The 14,115-nt window shown below is 41.7% G+C and overlaps 1 protein-coding gene across 2 annotated transcripts in view; it reads left to right on the forward strand.

Moving 5' to 3' along the window:
* IGF1R (insulin like growth factor 1 receptor) overlaps window positions 1–14,115 on the forward strand; it is a 170,805-nt gene that overhangs the window by 20,896 nt on the left and 135,794 nt on the right. For both annotated transcript variants that reach the window (XM_054641934.2, XM_054641935.2), the window contains exon 2: window positions 8,905–9,450. In XM_054641934.2, the coding sequence (XP_054497909.1) occupies window positions 8,905–9,450 (546 nt within the window). The remainder of the gene's footprint in view (window positions 1–8,904; window positions 9,451–14,115) is intronic.

The raw sequence follows: 14,115 nt of genomic DNA on the forward strand, positions 1-14,115 counted from the left end.
CAAATAAATAAAATCGTGCACACAACTATTTTTTTTTTAAAGGTGGAAAGAACAGTCCCCAGGAGAGACAATTTTTGCTAAGCTCTATTGTCATCACAGATTGTGAAACATAAATTCAGTGTTATAAACAGCTTGTAATTTCAGTCTTCCATTTTTGCTTTAGCAGGCATTAGACTGAAGCTGCTGGCATTGGGTTTAAACATTATTAGCACCATTAAAAAATGTTTTACTCTCATAGTTATTGATCATAATGTGCCACCTACTCACTTGTATGTTACATATTTTGTGCAGAATGGCACGTGCTCATTTTGTGATGCTGTCAGGGAAGTTATGGTGTGGGATGAGAAAAGGTGCGGAGGTTTGAAGTCTCTCTCCTGTGAGGAGGGGGCTCATCTTTAGCGATTTAGGCATTACCTGCGCTTTCTTCTGCAGTTTTTGTTGTTGTTTGGCAATTTTCTCACAAACTCGACCAGGGTGTGACTGCAGTGTTGCAGGGAATGCTCCTGGAATTGCATTCAGCTGGTGTTTCTAGCAGCTTTCCCTTGCCTATAAATGCACAGGAGCAGCTCGCCAGGGGTTAGAGTGTCCAGCTCCAGCCACGGTAAGGTTCAAACAATGCCTTTCAGTGGTTCACACCTACAGGGTGTTTATGGGTGAGGAATTTGCTGATGAGGTTCATCTTCCAGTTAGCAGAGACTCTCACAGGCATTGCCCATAACCTGGGCACTACAGAGCAGGGTTAAAAGTTTGCTGCTTCTTTTCCTGGCGTTGATAGCTGGGGGTTCTGGGCTGGATGTTATCCTCCCTCCATTCCTGCCCTGTGCACCCATGGGGATGAGCCGGAATCTGTGCCAGCCGAGGCACTGATATGCTATTTCAGCAGCAGGAGGTAATGGATGTGGCTTCACAGGAACCCCTGAGGGATGTGGTGTATCGGAGCAGCCTTGGTCAGAAAGGATTAATTTGGGGATGACTTGTCATGAGGATGCTTTCACGTGAGCTGGGCTAATTCTAGACCTCCTTGCTCTGGTAAGCTGTGTAGAGAAGGCATCAATCAGTGTTATTAAAGGGATACAGTTCATTTTGTTGGCTCCATTTTTGCTAAGCTGCTATTCCTGTTGATATTCAAAGTAAAATGTTGGCAGTGAGAACCCAAGCGAGATGAGGGACAAAAATGTGATTTATTCTGAAATTTTATTTGTGTAAACTTAGGGGGAAGTTGGAGGAAGTTCATGGAAAATAACAATGCCAGAGATATCTTTAGCCAATGAGAGCTGAAAATTGCAAGAGCAAAAAGGCAGAGACAGCTTGAGTTTGTGATGTGGGTTGTCGCCCTTTTGTGTGTTATTTTTGTGAATGTTTTGTTCTGGTCAGCGTGGTAACACAGTGGCCCTTGGATTTGGAGTATATAGTTAGTAGAGTGGCAGAAGAGATTAGAGTAGGATGTGTGTATTTTTCTAAGGGCTGTGGGAGACAAGGAAAATGTGTGTGGAGAAGGGGAATCTAGTTGCCTTTTAAAGTATTTGCACCAAATTTGATTGGCCTCTTGTGACACCACTTTTTCCTTCCAAATCTGGGTGAAAAAAAATTTTGTAAAAGGTTGATAGGAGTGATGAGTAGTATGAGGTAAATTAATGATAATAGGTTATGATCCTCAGAAATTACAAGCTACATTGCAATATAATCTCCAGTCCCGTGAGTGTTTTGAAGATCGTAGTGGTCTGGCTTTGTCCTCCAAAGCTTAACTTGTAATTAAATGAAAAAAAACCCCAAGCCCTCTTTCTTGGCCTTAGATATATTATGAAGAATGTTCTCAGGACTTATATTCAAATGGAAACAGTGGGGTTTTGTTTGGGTTTGAGTATTCCCTTTCATGTTTTGAAAGCCAAAGATGGCAGCGTTGTGCTAGTGCTGGAAATACAGAAGTTGAAATTCAATTATGGTCTTGCTTAGCAAAATCTAAAATGATTGACATTATCTGGGTCGTGGGGTGCCTTTTATCTATCCCCTCCCCACCTTGAGAGATGTAGCTTCATAAAATCTTGGTAAATGTAAAGAGGTTTATGTAGCATATTCAGTGAAGAGAAATAGTTCAGTGGGTAGGGAAGCAGCTTGAATCGTGATGTAGATTTAGTTCCCTCCTTGTTACTGGTTCTGACATCCCAAGAGGTAACACAGAAGCTGGCTTCCCTGGGAAGAGATCTAGTGATTGATGTGACACATACAGGATAGGTGAGCTTAGAGAGTACAGAAATTTTGTGGGAGGTTGTGTAAGTACATTAAAGACACTAAAATATATATCTCATTCATAGTGTCACTACGGAGGCAAAACCAAGAGCTCAGTGGGTGGTGGAATCCTGTGTTAATGTAAAGTGTCATAAGCAATCTCTCCAACCACTGATTTCTGTGAACTCCACATTTAATTTCTTCTTTGCAGAGTATGCAATTAAAGAATCCTGAGACTTCAGTAGTAATTTTTTTTTTCCTTACGTCTGCAAATGGTGCAACTGTACTGAAACTTTTCATGGGCTCGAAGGGAAATTGTGGTTGCTAAGCTGTTCCTTCTCAGACTTTCTAGCTTTGCCTTCCATGTCATTGAAACTACAGGAACAAAGAAGGCTTAGGCCCAGGCCGTGGGCTGCAGTGACTCTCTGGTCAGTGATGACTGAGTAACACTTAAAAGAGTTTTTTTAAGGGCTATATGATAGTCCTGATGGCTTCCTTAAAAGATGCACAATTTGTAGGAGTAAGAATGAAGAGAGATATTAAGGTCTCAAGTTATACTTTCCCCTGTTTCTAGAGTGCATGGGCATCACATTCTCAGACCATTCCTTCTGTTTTCAGTTGTGTCCTTCTGCTTCTCTTCTGAGCAATGACAGTCATATAGGATAGAGGCTTCTTATAAACCTGATGATTGGCTTTATCCTAAGTTCAGTTCCTTTTTCCTAACATCATTCAACCTTTTAGTGTCTTCAAGGAATTTTTTCAGAGCCCTAAGTTTTTTTTCAGTGTGCCAGACAAGCCCTCCACTGAGTTGATCCAGTAGATAGTAAACATGTCAATATGCAGCCCGTGGTACATTATGCAGATCTAAATCCACTGAGTGCAATAAACATGTTTTGTTGTTGTTAGAGAGGGATGGGAACTCTGGAGATGCTTGCCTGAGAAGGGATATGCTGCATGCTGGGAATCTGGGATGAGGGCAGCTGGACCACAGCCACGTTCAGTAGCTGTTTTGGACTCTTTCTTTATAAGGACCTGCCATAGATTAAAACTAAAAAACACATGATGAAAAGGAAGTGGCTCTGTTGGGAATAAATAACAACACTGTTCCGAAGATGTGCTGATCTCCCAGAAAGACCCACAGCTCTGAGCTGACATTACTGGGGGGTGATGTGGTCAAGGCTCTTTCATTAGAGCAGTTTGGGAGAGAGCAATATTCTGCACTCGGTAACAGAGAGCAGCAGTAGCTGTCTGGGAAACCAACCTCTTCTTGGAGTGGAGTGTGCTCAGAAAAGCCATTATTGGCAAAGTGAGCTGTGGTGGTGTGAGCAAGCTACTCTCTAAAAGTAGAACCAGCCACAATTGTGTTCTTGTATTAAGCCTTGTAGTTCTTTCTTTGTGTGGGAATTCATCCAGCACTGATGGTAACACACTGTGCTTGTTACCAGCTGTGCAGAATTTCAGGGTAGATGAGAAGTTGAGCAACCTCATGCCCTCCCTTAAAAAAGAACCCTTTGGAACCTTGTGGATCACAGACTTGGCCCTCAGAATGGGTGTTACAACCCCTGGACAGGAAAGCAATATGGAATTAAAACAATTTCTGCACCTTTAGTGCTTGTTTTCAGCAATCAGTGTCAAGGGATGCTCTTTGTAAAATGGAAACACTGAAGGTATCCTTGTTTAAGATTAACTTTACATCTCTACTGTGAAGTAAAAAAACCAGTTCTCACAGAAACAAAGTCAGAAGGGGGAAAACAAAGGGAAATTAGAAAAAAGGTGAGTGTGAGCTGATATTGAGGTTGCTGGTGAGATGCTCATGGCAGGCTGTCTATCCTCATTCTCGTTTCAGAGATGTAAAGGACTGCTCAGGCTGAACAAGTCTCTGTTGCTAGGGAAAGCCTGACCCAGCTGGGGTAGACTTGTGTTGAAAAGGCCTTAGGATTGTGAAAGGGATGTGCTGGATTGACTCAGAGCTGCCTTGGTGCTGCTTTGTCTGAGACCTTTTGGTGTTGAGAGAGCTGGGTAGTGGTGGTTGCTCCATCTTTAACTTCTGGCTAGTTGAGAGGATATTGAGACTGTGCAGTGCAGTGCAGCCTTCTAATATCATCCAAAAAAATAAAAGAGTCAAAGGCAAGGCTTAAAATGACGAGGAGTGTGGCTTTTTCAAGAGAAACATATGTAGAACTTCTAAATGGAGCAACACAAAGCTTGTAACTACACCATGATGAAATTGCTTCTTGTAGGAGATGAATCCTTCTCTTATTAAAACCAGTGAATGTGTGAGTTGTCAGTGCTGCCCATGAACACCTTGGTATTGAGAGTGAATTAGCTGTGATGAATTTATATCCAGCTGGATATAGCAAGCAGAAGTTGCAGTGTCAGGTGAATGTTGAACAGAAAGGCCTCTGCTGCTTTGTCTGTGCTGGCATGAGATTTTGCAGAAAGAGGGGAAGGGTTCCTTCCAAACACTGAAGGGCAAGAGCAAAATCCTTCCAGCAGTCACCGGTGACCTGAAGTAACTGGTGGGTATAGGAAAAGAGTGAAGAGCTGCTGTGTGTGGAGTAAGTGACTGTTTGTAAATAGATGGTGATGAGATAGCAGGTGTTTCTCAAGGTGACAAGGCAGCTCTGCGTGTCAAAATGGTTTTAATGATCCAAGGGAGCTTTGGCAAATCATAGTTAAGGTCGGGAGGAATCTGCTGGATCACTGCAGTCTGTGACACAGCTTGTTTGGAGCCTGCCCAGCCTGTCCTCAGCAGTGGTGCTGTGTGTGTGTGTGTGTGTGTGTTCACAGCCCCAGCTCTGCTCCCAGCCAGGGCACCACTTACACAGAGAGTTGCCAGGAGGCTCTGCCAGATCAAGGAGCATTAATTACTCTTGTCGTATGAACCTGTTACGTGCAATCACTTTTCCTGGTAGTTCATTGACCCCATCTCAGTTACATGAGCAGGCTTGGATCTGTCCTCTGACTAGGAATGGGCTGCAGATCGTCTGGATGGCTGGGGTGTGGAGTGGGTATTTCTATTGCCTTTGGAAGTTTATATGCCCTGCAGTTTGCCCATGGGATGCTCCCAGAAAAAAAGAGCACAACAGGGCTTCCAGTTGGATACCAGGCAGAGCTCAGGAGTTCTGGACTAAAGAGCTGTTTCCAGGGAGGCATTTATGTTTGTCTGGGTACAGACTGCATTGCTTTACTTTGGTATTTTACTATATTGGGGAGTTATCTTTTAAACAAATAAATAGATTTGTCTTTAAAGAACAAATTTCTGACTCTGAATTAGGTACTTGGTTTAGGCCAAGTCTGATAAATGATAGGCAGTTTAAGGAAAGGCTTGGAAATCTGTAGGCAGCTGAATGAAAACAGCATGAATCTGACTATTGGTAATTATCCTGGGTGTTTATAATCTACCCAGAACAAGTGGGGCTGGGTCATAAACAGCTGTTGCATTTTTATGTTCTGTTAGCGAGCAAAATAAATACATAATAGTTAATTTCCAGTTCTGAATTAAATGTAAAACAAAGGCAAGTTATCCTAGTCATATTAAAAAAGTTCTCTAAACTGGAATATCCAAAACTGTTAAATGGAGTATAAATGCTCTAAAGAGCATTTTCTGTGCACTTCATTGTGTCTGACAGACCAGTTTACATTGTGAGTCTATATACGCTTTCTCTCAAATGGCATCCAAAGAAAACACAGCACAGCCAGATGGAAATTGGAGTTGACTTTGAGCTCTGATTAATTTGTTTTTCATATAATCCTTTTCAAGGCAGAGAGAAAAACGTGAGAAAAAGATGATGTATTGTGGTATCATTAACTCTGGTGAACAATGTGAACTTAAAAGAAATTTCTTTTCAAAAATATCTAGTTTAATGGGAACTGATTTTTTCCAAGTGTCAGGATGGCCCACGATGCTTGTCCTATTTCACATTTGTGTCTCTGCAGTTCTCATTATATGTGTAAAGTTCTGCAAAACATAACTCACTAGATGAACTAATAAGTTCTTAAATCAGCAATGTCAACAGCCACTCATCTGTGATCAATTTCTAATGTGGGACCCCACTGGACTTCATCCTTTTCCATACTTGAGGGGATGATGTTTCACAACTGAGGCAAGTGAACGCATGCTTTTGCCATAAAGCTCCAGAAATTTCATTGATTTATAAAAGCATTAAATATCTAAAATTAAGTAACTTTTGAGCTGAAACAAACATAAAGCTAAAAGCAGTGTGACTTTGAAAGGCCAGCCTCAAACAGAGACATGAACAGATATATAATGCTTTAGTTAACGGTTGCTGCCATTTCTCTTACAAATTGTTCTTTAGGGTATTGTAACTCAGCTGTTTTTAAACCCATCACTCTGGAACCTTGCCTGCAAAATGTCAGCACAAGTGCAAATTTTATTTCTTTAACAAAATAAAGGGCTTGGAGCAGTTAGGCTTTCTAAACTTTTATGGCAGGAAAATAAATTCCGCTACTTTTGCTTTGCCATAGCAGGAGCCATACTGTTCACCTTGGCCTGCCAGCAGGCAGAGATGGAAGCCAGAAGGGTTTAATGGGGGCCACTGTGTGTGTTTTAACTTGCCTTTTCAAACCAAGAGAAGCCCACTGTCAGAGTGTAAATACCCTTTGGGCAGAGGGCACAGTCCCTAGGGTGGATAGAGGGCTCGTGGCTTTAGAAGATGATTTCTGAAGTTGAAAGCAAGATGTGGGTACCAGCTCATTAAAGGGATTTAAAAAGGCTCGAGGATGTTTTTCCTAGAGGTTCAGGGGAGAACCCCTCACTTCTTCTGCACTAACCAGTGAATCTCTTAGCAGTTCTATACCTTGGAGTTCTTTCATGTTCTCCCTCTTCTCTCTGGCTTCTAAAGCTGGGTGGTGCCAACCCATTCACGCTTTTTAATGTTTTCCTGAAGTTCAAGCCTTGACACATATTCCAGCAGTAGAGCCCAATTTTTCTGAAATCAGTATGTACAAAAATGGAGATTTCCTGTCTCAGTGCTCACGGGGACCAAGCGTTCCTGGTGGTACATTAGTCTTGGTGTTTATAATTTTTTTTGAAAGTCTAAGGAATGAACTTTCTTGCACATAGCTACTTGAGTGCAGCAAGTCACATTTAATAGCCTTTGCTTTCAGCTTGAATCTTTACAGAAGGAAGATTAGGTAATAGTTTGTGTAGAAACATCTGTTTCCAAACAAAGATCTCGCCCTATTTTATTTTTTTGTGCTGTCCCTCTAACCAGAAAGTCCTTTAGTCTTTAAAAGACTTAGAAGTCTTTAAGTCCTTGTTGGGTATTAGAGTTGCTGTGGTTTTAGCATGCTCATGCTCTGGATCCTTTGTTAGCTTAAGTTATTAGCCTTAGATAAGTGTTGTGGGATGGAAGGACTGCTTTCTATTGTCAGCGCAATTTCTGAATCTCTGGACAATTTGTCTGGGTTAGAATTTAAGTTTTTTGGCTCCAGTGCTTGTTTAGACCTTTCCCTTGTCTGTGGAAAAGATGTTTTTAAAATAATTAAGCCTAGCATGCATTAAAAGAGAACCTTTCCACAAAATTGAATTGCTTGGTGTTTATTTGAGTTTTGGGTTGCTTAAATAAATAGCCATTTTGCTTTGTTTGCTTACAAGCAACTTAGTATCTTTAATGGGGAATCTTTTTTTCCAAAGAAGACCAGCTCTGAGGGCTTTGAAGAACAACGGCTCTCTACACCCTGTAGTTCTTTGTTTTACATCCAAGTGGATTGTATGTGTCTAAATATTACATTGTTAACACACATGTCTTCCAGCCCCTTTAATGTTGTTATTGTGATGTGTCTCTAATATGGAAAAACTTAATACATAGATTTATTAGGGAATAATCCTTTTGGTCATTGTTTTTTTGAGAGTTCATAGAGTTCAATCTGCTGTTTTCAAGGAAAGATTCTTCACTGTGATGCTCCATGTTCTTGTAAATAAATTTATCCTGTGTTTCTTAGAACTCAAGAGACTTTTTTATGTCTTGGTGCCAGAATTAGTGAAACTTGGTTTACTGGAACATGCAAACAGGAATTCAGTGCTGTAAGTCCAAGCACTTTGTTTTCGTCCCAGTCACAGAGCAGGAAGTGCTGACCAGCTTTCTGTGGATTTAGTGTTGTTGCTGACCTACTGCAAGGCTAGTATTCCAAGAATTAAGGCTTGTTTGGTGTGTGACCCTGGAAAGAAAGAGTGATTTGAGGCCGAAGTTGTAATTTTCTGGGAAATGCCCTCTTTGTGTGCATGTGTCTTAAGCGGGGTGGGAAGTTTATTAGTAACGTGATGACCAGTGGATCACTTTCTGTTTTACCTGATTGGTTTGAAGTGGCTCAAACCCTGCTCTGGACACACATGCATGATCTAATTTGAAGCAGGATGTGCAAATGCATTTGGTTTATCTTTGTATCCCTCAGTGCAATGCAGCTCTTGTCATCAGCAGTAATAAACCAACATTTCTCTGTGTGCTGCAGAATGTAGGGAGAACTGCCATCCCTGTGCTGCCCTGGTAGTGCTTGGTGTGATAGGTTAAATGAAATGAAGATTCCATGTAGGTGTACATCAAGCCTAATTAAAAGTTAGAAATCTTATGGCCATCAGAATATCCTTCTCGCGTTCCAGTTTCAAAAGGTTTAGGAACGTTATTCACTAACTTTTTTCCTCCTTTTGCATTTCAGTTTGCGGGCCAAACGTTGACATTCGCAATGACATCCACGAGCTGAAGCGCCTGGAGAACTGCACGGTGATCGAGGGCTTCCTGCAGATCCTGCTCATCTCCAAAGCGGAGGATTACCGCAACTTCCGCTTCCCAAAGCTCACTGTCATCACTGACTACTTGCTGCTGTTCCGTGTGGCAGGCTTGGAAAGCCTCAGCGATCTCTTCCCCAACCTCACAGTCATTCGTGGCAGGAACCTCTTCTACAACTATGCCTTGGTCATCTTTGAAATGACCAATCTTAAAGAGATCGGGCTTCACAACCTGAGGAACATCACCCGCGGGGCCATCCGGATCGAGAAGAACTCTGACCTGTGTTACCTCTCCACAGTGGACTGGTCTCTCATCCTAGATGCAGTGTCCAATAACTACATCGTTGGGAATAAACCTCCAAAGGAATGTGGGGACTTGTGTCCGGGAACAATGGAAGAGAAGCCATTGTGTGAGAAGACATCTATTAACAATGAGTACAACTACCGCTGCTGGACCACCAACCACTGCCAGAAAAGTAAGATTTAAGGAGATACCCTGTTTTTGTTACCTCTTTTGAAGTAAACGTTTAGTTTTGTGGTTTTATTTTAAGCTCTTCAGCAACTGAAGCTTTTATTCTAGTTGTGTATAGTTTGCACGAGTTACCCAGTTGCCACACAAATAGATTCTTCCCCTCTCAGTAAAGGTTTGTCTCAAATTAAAAATAAAAAGAGAAAACAACAAATCAGCAACTGTAAAACAAACCCCAGCAAACTCTCTGAGTTACTTCCTCACGGAGAAGGTGGAAAGTGTAAGTATGGAACCAATGCCATTGTAGCAGAGCTGGAGGCAGCTTTACCTGCCTTGAGGACTTTGGCAGGAGGTGGCCAGCGAGTGCCATCTCCTCCTGCTAAAGTGACATTCTGTGTGTGCCAAAGCTGTTGCAGTGCGTGCTGAAGCTGTTAACTGGACTTTGTTTTTTTGCTTCTCTTGGCATGCACCTCCAGACATTCCTGTAATGGTAAATCCTGTACCTAAGGACTTGTTTACTGACATTAGTTTTCACAGTACAGTCAGTAGAGTCAGAGTCCATGAATATCTTGACTCCCAGTGAAGTTACTGTTCCCTGTTTTGTTCTTATCTGGCAGGTTTATGTCTTTCTGATAGCAAGTATTAGCAAAAACAAAACCTGATCTCTTCTCGCTTTTTAAAAATAGAGTAAACAAACTCATAGTTTACTCAGGTAACATGATTACATGGCAGGCTTTTTGAGTTCATCCTGTAACTTTACGAAAGCTGAGCCCTGCGGTATCAGTAGGGCTTAATTACAAACTCGTCACTGGGAGGAACAGTTCCTAAATTCCACATGCAGTCTTGACCAAAGCTGCCATAATGATAGGAAACACCACAGTGTGAGAGAAATCAGGACTATATTTGGGTTACCTTCATCTGGGGATGTTGTGTTTTTCTGAAGTGGCTTGTCAGTTGCTTGTGGAGTCCTCCTGTTCAATTAGAACTGCAATTAAAGCAGCTCGTGGGGCAGTTTCAGTCAACACATGCCAAAAATACCTCTGCAAAAAGGCATTTGGAGTATGTGCTTTTATCAATACTTACAGGAAATAAAGTTCGTTATTTTAAACAAAGCAAAGAAACCCCCTCAGCCTGTTACTGGGAGACTTTGTGCTTTGCCCAGGGTGAGGGGAGTGTTTCTATGAGTCCTGCAGGTCAAATTTATGTCTTCATTAACAGAGTGTAGCTCTGTTGTCTACAGAGGGTGACCAAGGTGACTCCTGTGCAGCCTCATTGCCCTCGGTGGTTTGAATGGATGTAACGAGAGTGTATTTAATGAGATATAATGACATGCTTGCTTTCTGTTGAGTGCTTTGTCTATTTGGAGTAGACAAAAGTAACATGAAAAAAACCTTTTTTTGGCATCTGAGTGACTGTTAAAATAATTTGGATCCCAAATACACATGAGAAGAAACTTGTTTAAGTAAAATGAGGTCATAGTTAGACTGTGATAGCAGGACTTTGAAGGCAAGGGTGTAGGTACTGGGGTTTTTTTCCATATACGCTTTCGTCTCCTTTCATGGGAGATTGTGAAGAACAAAGCAAGTATTGGAAAAGAGCCTTGAAGGGCTCGTTAAGAGCATTTGATTGTAGAAAAACAGTTTGGTTTAGAGTATCTTAGGATGTACGGCATATAAAGAAATTATCAAGTCCTAATCAATAAGCAGAGTGAGAAATTTAGACCTCTTCTAATCTGTTTGTTGTGATAAGCCATGGACTTGAAGGAGGATGACTTAAAATTTGTAGGCCATTCATGTAAAAAGAAAACAACCCCAAAGTACTCCTGCTCTGAAGAAAAACAAGGGAGGTATAAAAGTGCAGTTGTTCCAAAGGAAGCTTTTTGTCTCCCCTGCTAGATTGCTTGGGCACTTTGGCAATGAACTCCTGATCAGGAGAGGAGGACTCTTGCAGTACAGAATCACACAAGACATGAAAAAGCACAGAAAAAAGGACTTTTCAGTTACTGAGTGGTTCAGTTGGCATTTTCCTACCCTGTCGAGATACAACACCTATGTTATTTTCCAGGGAATATTTTTCTAGTGCAGTATCTAATTTAACCCTGACATTCTCCTTGTGCGTCACAGTAATGTCAAGCTGAAAATGCTCTGTATCATTCAGGGTTCCTTTGTGCCTTTTTATTTTTCTTTGCTCTAGCTCTGTGGAGGAGTGCGTATTAAATCTCTCTTGTCCTTGTTTAGGTTTTACACTGAAAGATCTGAAGCTGGTGGGTAAATGTTTTGTGGGAACACTTGGTACTTTAAGTAGCCTGGCTTCTGTTTAGTTTTGCCATTGAGTGGAAGTTGTTTTTTTCCTTCTTTTTCTTGCCCACAAACAAAGGAAGAAGCTTGTGCTTCCTTCAATATAACTTGTGCAGGAACAATGCTGAGGGAGGAGGGAGGGAAGGATATGCTGTGTCTGACTTAGAATAATCCATGGACACCACTATAAAAGAGCAAGCTACAAAGAAACTGTAACTTCTAAATTTTTCTGGGTATTTTTAAGGTTCAGTGTAAAGCGTCAGCAGCTCTCCTGCCAGTTTGGTTGCCCTGGTTTCTGTGTAGTGTACATTCCTTTACCTTCGAGTGCCCCAAGGCAGCAGCAGTACTAGTTTGCTCTCTTTGGAGCTGCAGCATGTTGTGTTGGGCTTGGCAGGCTCTCTCCTCTCTGACTTGCACCTACTTTTATGTTGGTGTATTAAATGCCAGCTGTGCCTCACTGGAGTTGCAAGGCCACATAGAAGAATCCCTGAAGATAAAAGGAGAGCACTGAAGTTGTTTGTTTGCATCAGTGCTTTGGGGCACAGGTAGAGATGGAAAAGATAAAAACTGAGTGTCCAGACATACAAATGAGACTATGGCCTTTTATGTTTTTCTTTTTTTTTCTGGCAGTTGTGACTGCTGGAAAGGTTTATGGAAGCTGCCTGCATCTCACTCAGCAACTGATGTGAGAACCAGAAAAACCATTCCTGCTGTACCCCTTGCAAGACTTGTGTCTGATGACACACTAGCTCTGCCAGTCCAGTGGTCTGCTGTAAAGAAAACTTTGGTTGTTTTCTGTATTCCTCTTGCTGATGATTAACTTTTGAGGTCTGCTGCCTTAGTCACTAGGCCTTTCCAAGTCTGCAGAAACCAAATGAAAATTACACCCTTGAAAGCCTGCCTGGAAGTTCAGGATCCCTTGTCTACCGTAACCTTTGTGTTCTTTTTCAAGCAAGTCCAGCTAATGCTTCCTAAGACACTTTTGCTATTGCTTGGGCTGTAAGAAATGAACTGGGCAAACTATTTGGGAAAGTAATAGCAAAACTAGCAGTGATCTGTATATAACACCTATGGTGCCTTGTTGGGTTTGTCCCCCTATCTTAATTATTTGTCTTCTTTCCCCTAGTTAAGCTGGAGATGCTCAGTGTCAAATACTTGCTGAAACTTTGCCTACTCAGAGAAGACAATTGATGTGGTTATGGGGGAGACAGGCTGGTACCTCTGTGAGCAAAAGGGTGTTGGCATCAGCTGCTGCTTCTGTGGGCCAGGATGAGCACTGTCTGGGAGAGAGCGAATTAGAGCTCCCATATTTCCCAAAGGGGGTGGAATAGCCATGCTTCCCATAAAAACAGTGACAGGGAGTATCTGAAATGTGTGTGGGAGCTTTAAGATTAGAGTTTAGGCATTAAAAAAAGCATGTGTAAGCTGGCATTGTAGAGAGGACATGGATGAGGGCTGTAAGCATTAAGCAGTTGGTTCAGAGATGAATTTGACATGAAACAATAGCTCATGTAGACCTCACTGCACAATACAACAGGAGAAAACTTTGAGCTTCTGAATGTGTGAAACTGAGGACCATGGAAAAGGCATGTGAGGATTTGGAGGCCGATGAAGCAGATGGCAGCTAAGCACAAAATGTTTTTAATGAAAATGTATCCTTATTCATTTTTGAATTAGTTTGACAATGGCCCGAGAAGATACAGTGTATGAGGAGCAGGAGGGAGAGAATGACAGTGAGTGGGAAGAGTGGTCCATATGTGCCTTCTACTAAAATGTTTAAACATATGGAGACAGTAACATGATGTATTCTCACAAATATTCGGAATCTGCTCCTGTTTGTTTACACGGAGCTCAGAAGATAATGCAGTTGAGTGGTGTCGTTTGACATGGCTCCATTGACTTGTGCAGTGCTTACAGTGTGCACCAGCTGGGAATCTGCTCCCTGTTGATTCAGCAGAGTAGTGCTGAAAAACATGTGCTGCACTTTTTCCCCCCCCTCCCTTCTCTCCTTCTTCCCCTCTCTGAGGAGTATTCAGTGTGTTCCTCTGTCCTTTAGAAATAGTGAACATATATGAACTGTGTAGGCAGCAAGAGAGGGGAAGAAGTTGGGAGCCAGAGATGATTAATCAAATCATTCTTATTTTGCTTAAAATTATGTTTGCATGCTTTTTTTTTCCCTGTTTGCTGTGGCTTTTTTTTCCCCCCTTAAATACTGAAATATAGTAGATATTATATATGTCAGCAGAGGACAACATGCTTTCATGTTTTACTCTTTCAGCAAGTAAATTAGATGTGGTATGATGTTAAGTGCTGGTCTATGTAACACTAATCCTACCTTTGTTGGTTTAAAAAAATTAGGTGTCATATAAACCTGA

Source organism: Agelaius phoeniceus, chromosome 13 (genome assembly GCF_051311805.1).
Source record: "Agelaius phoeniceus isolate bAgePho1 chromosome 13, bAgePho1.hap1, whole genome shotgun sequence".
Taxonomy (NCBI): Eukaryota; Metazoa; Chordata; class Aves; order Passeriformes; family Icteridae; genus Agelaius; species Agelaius phoeniceus.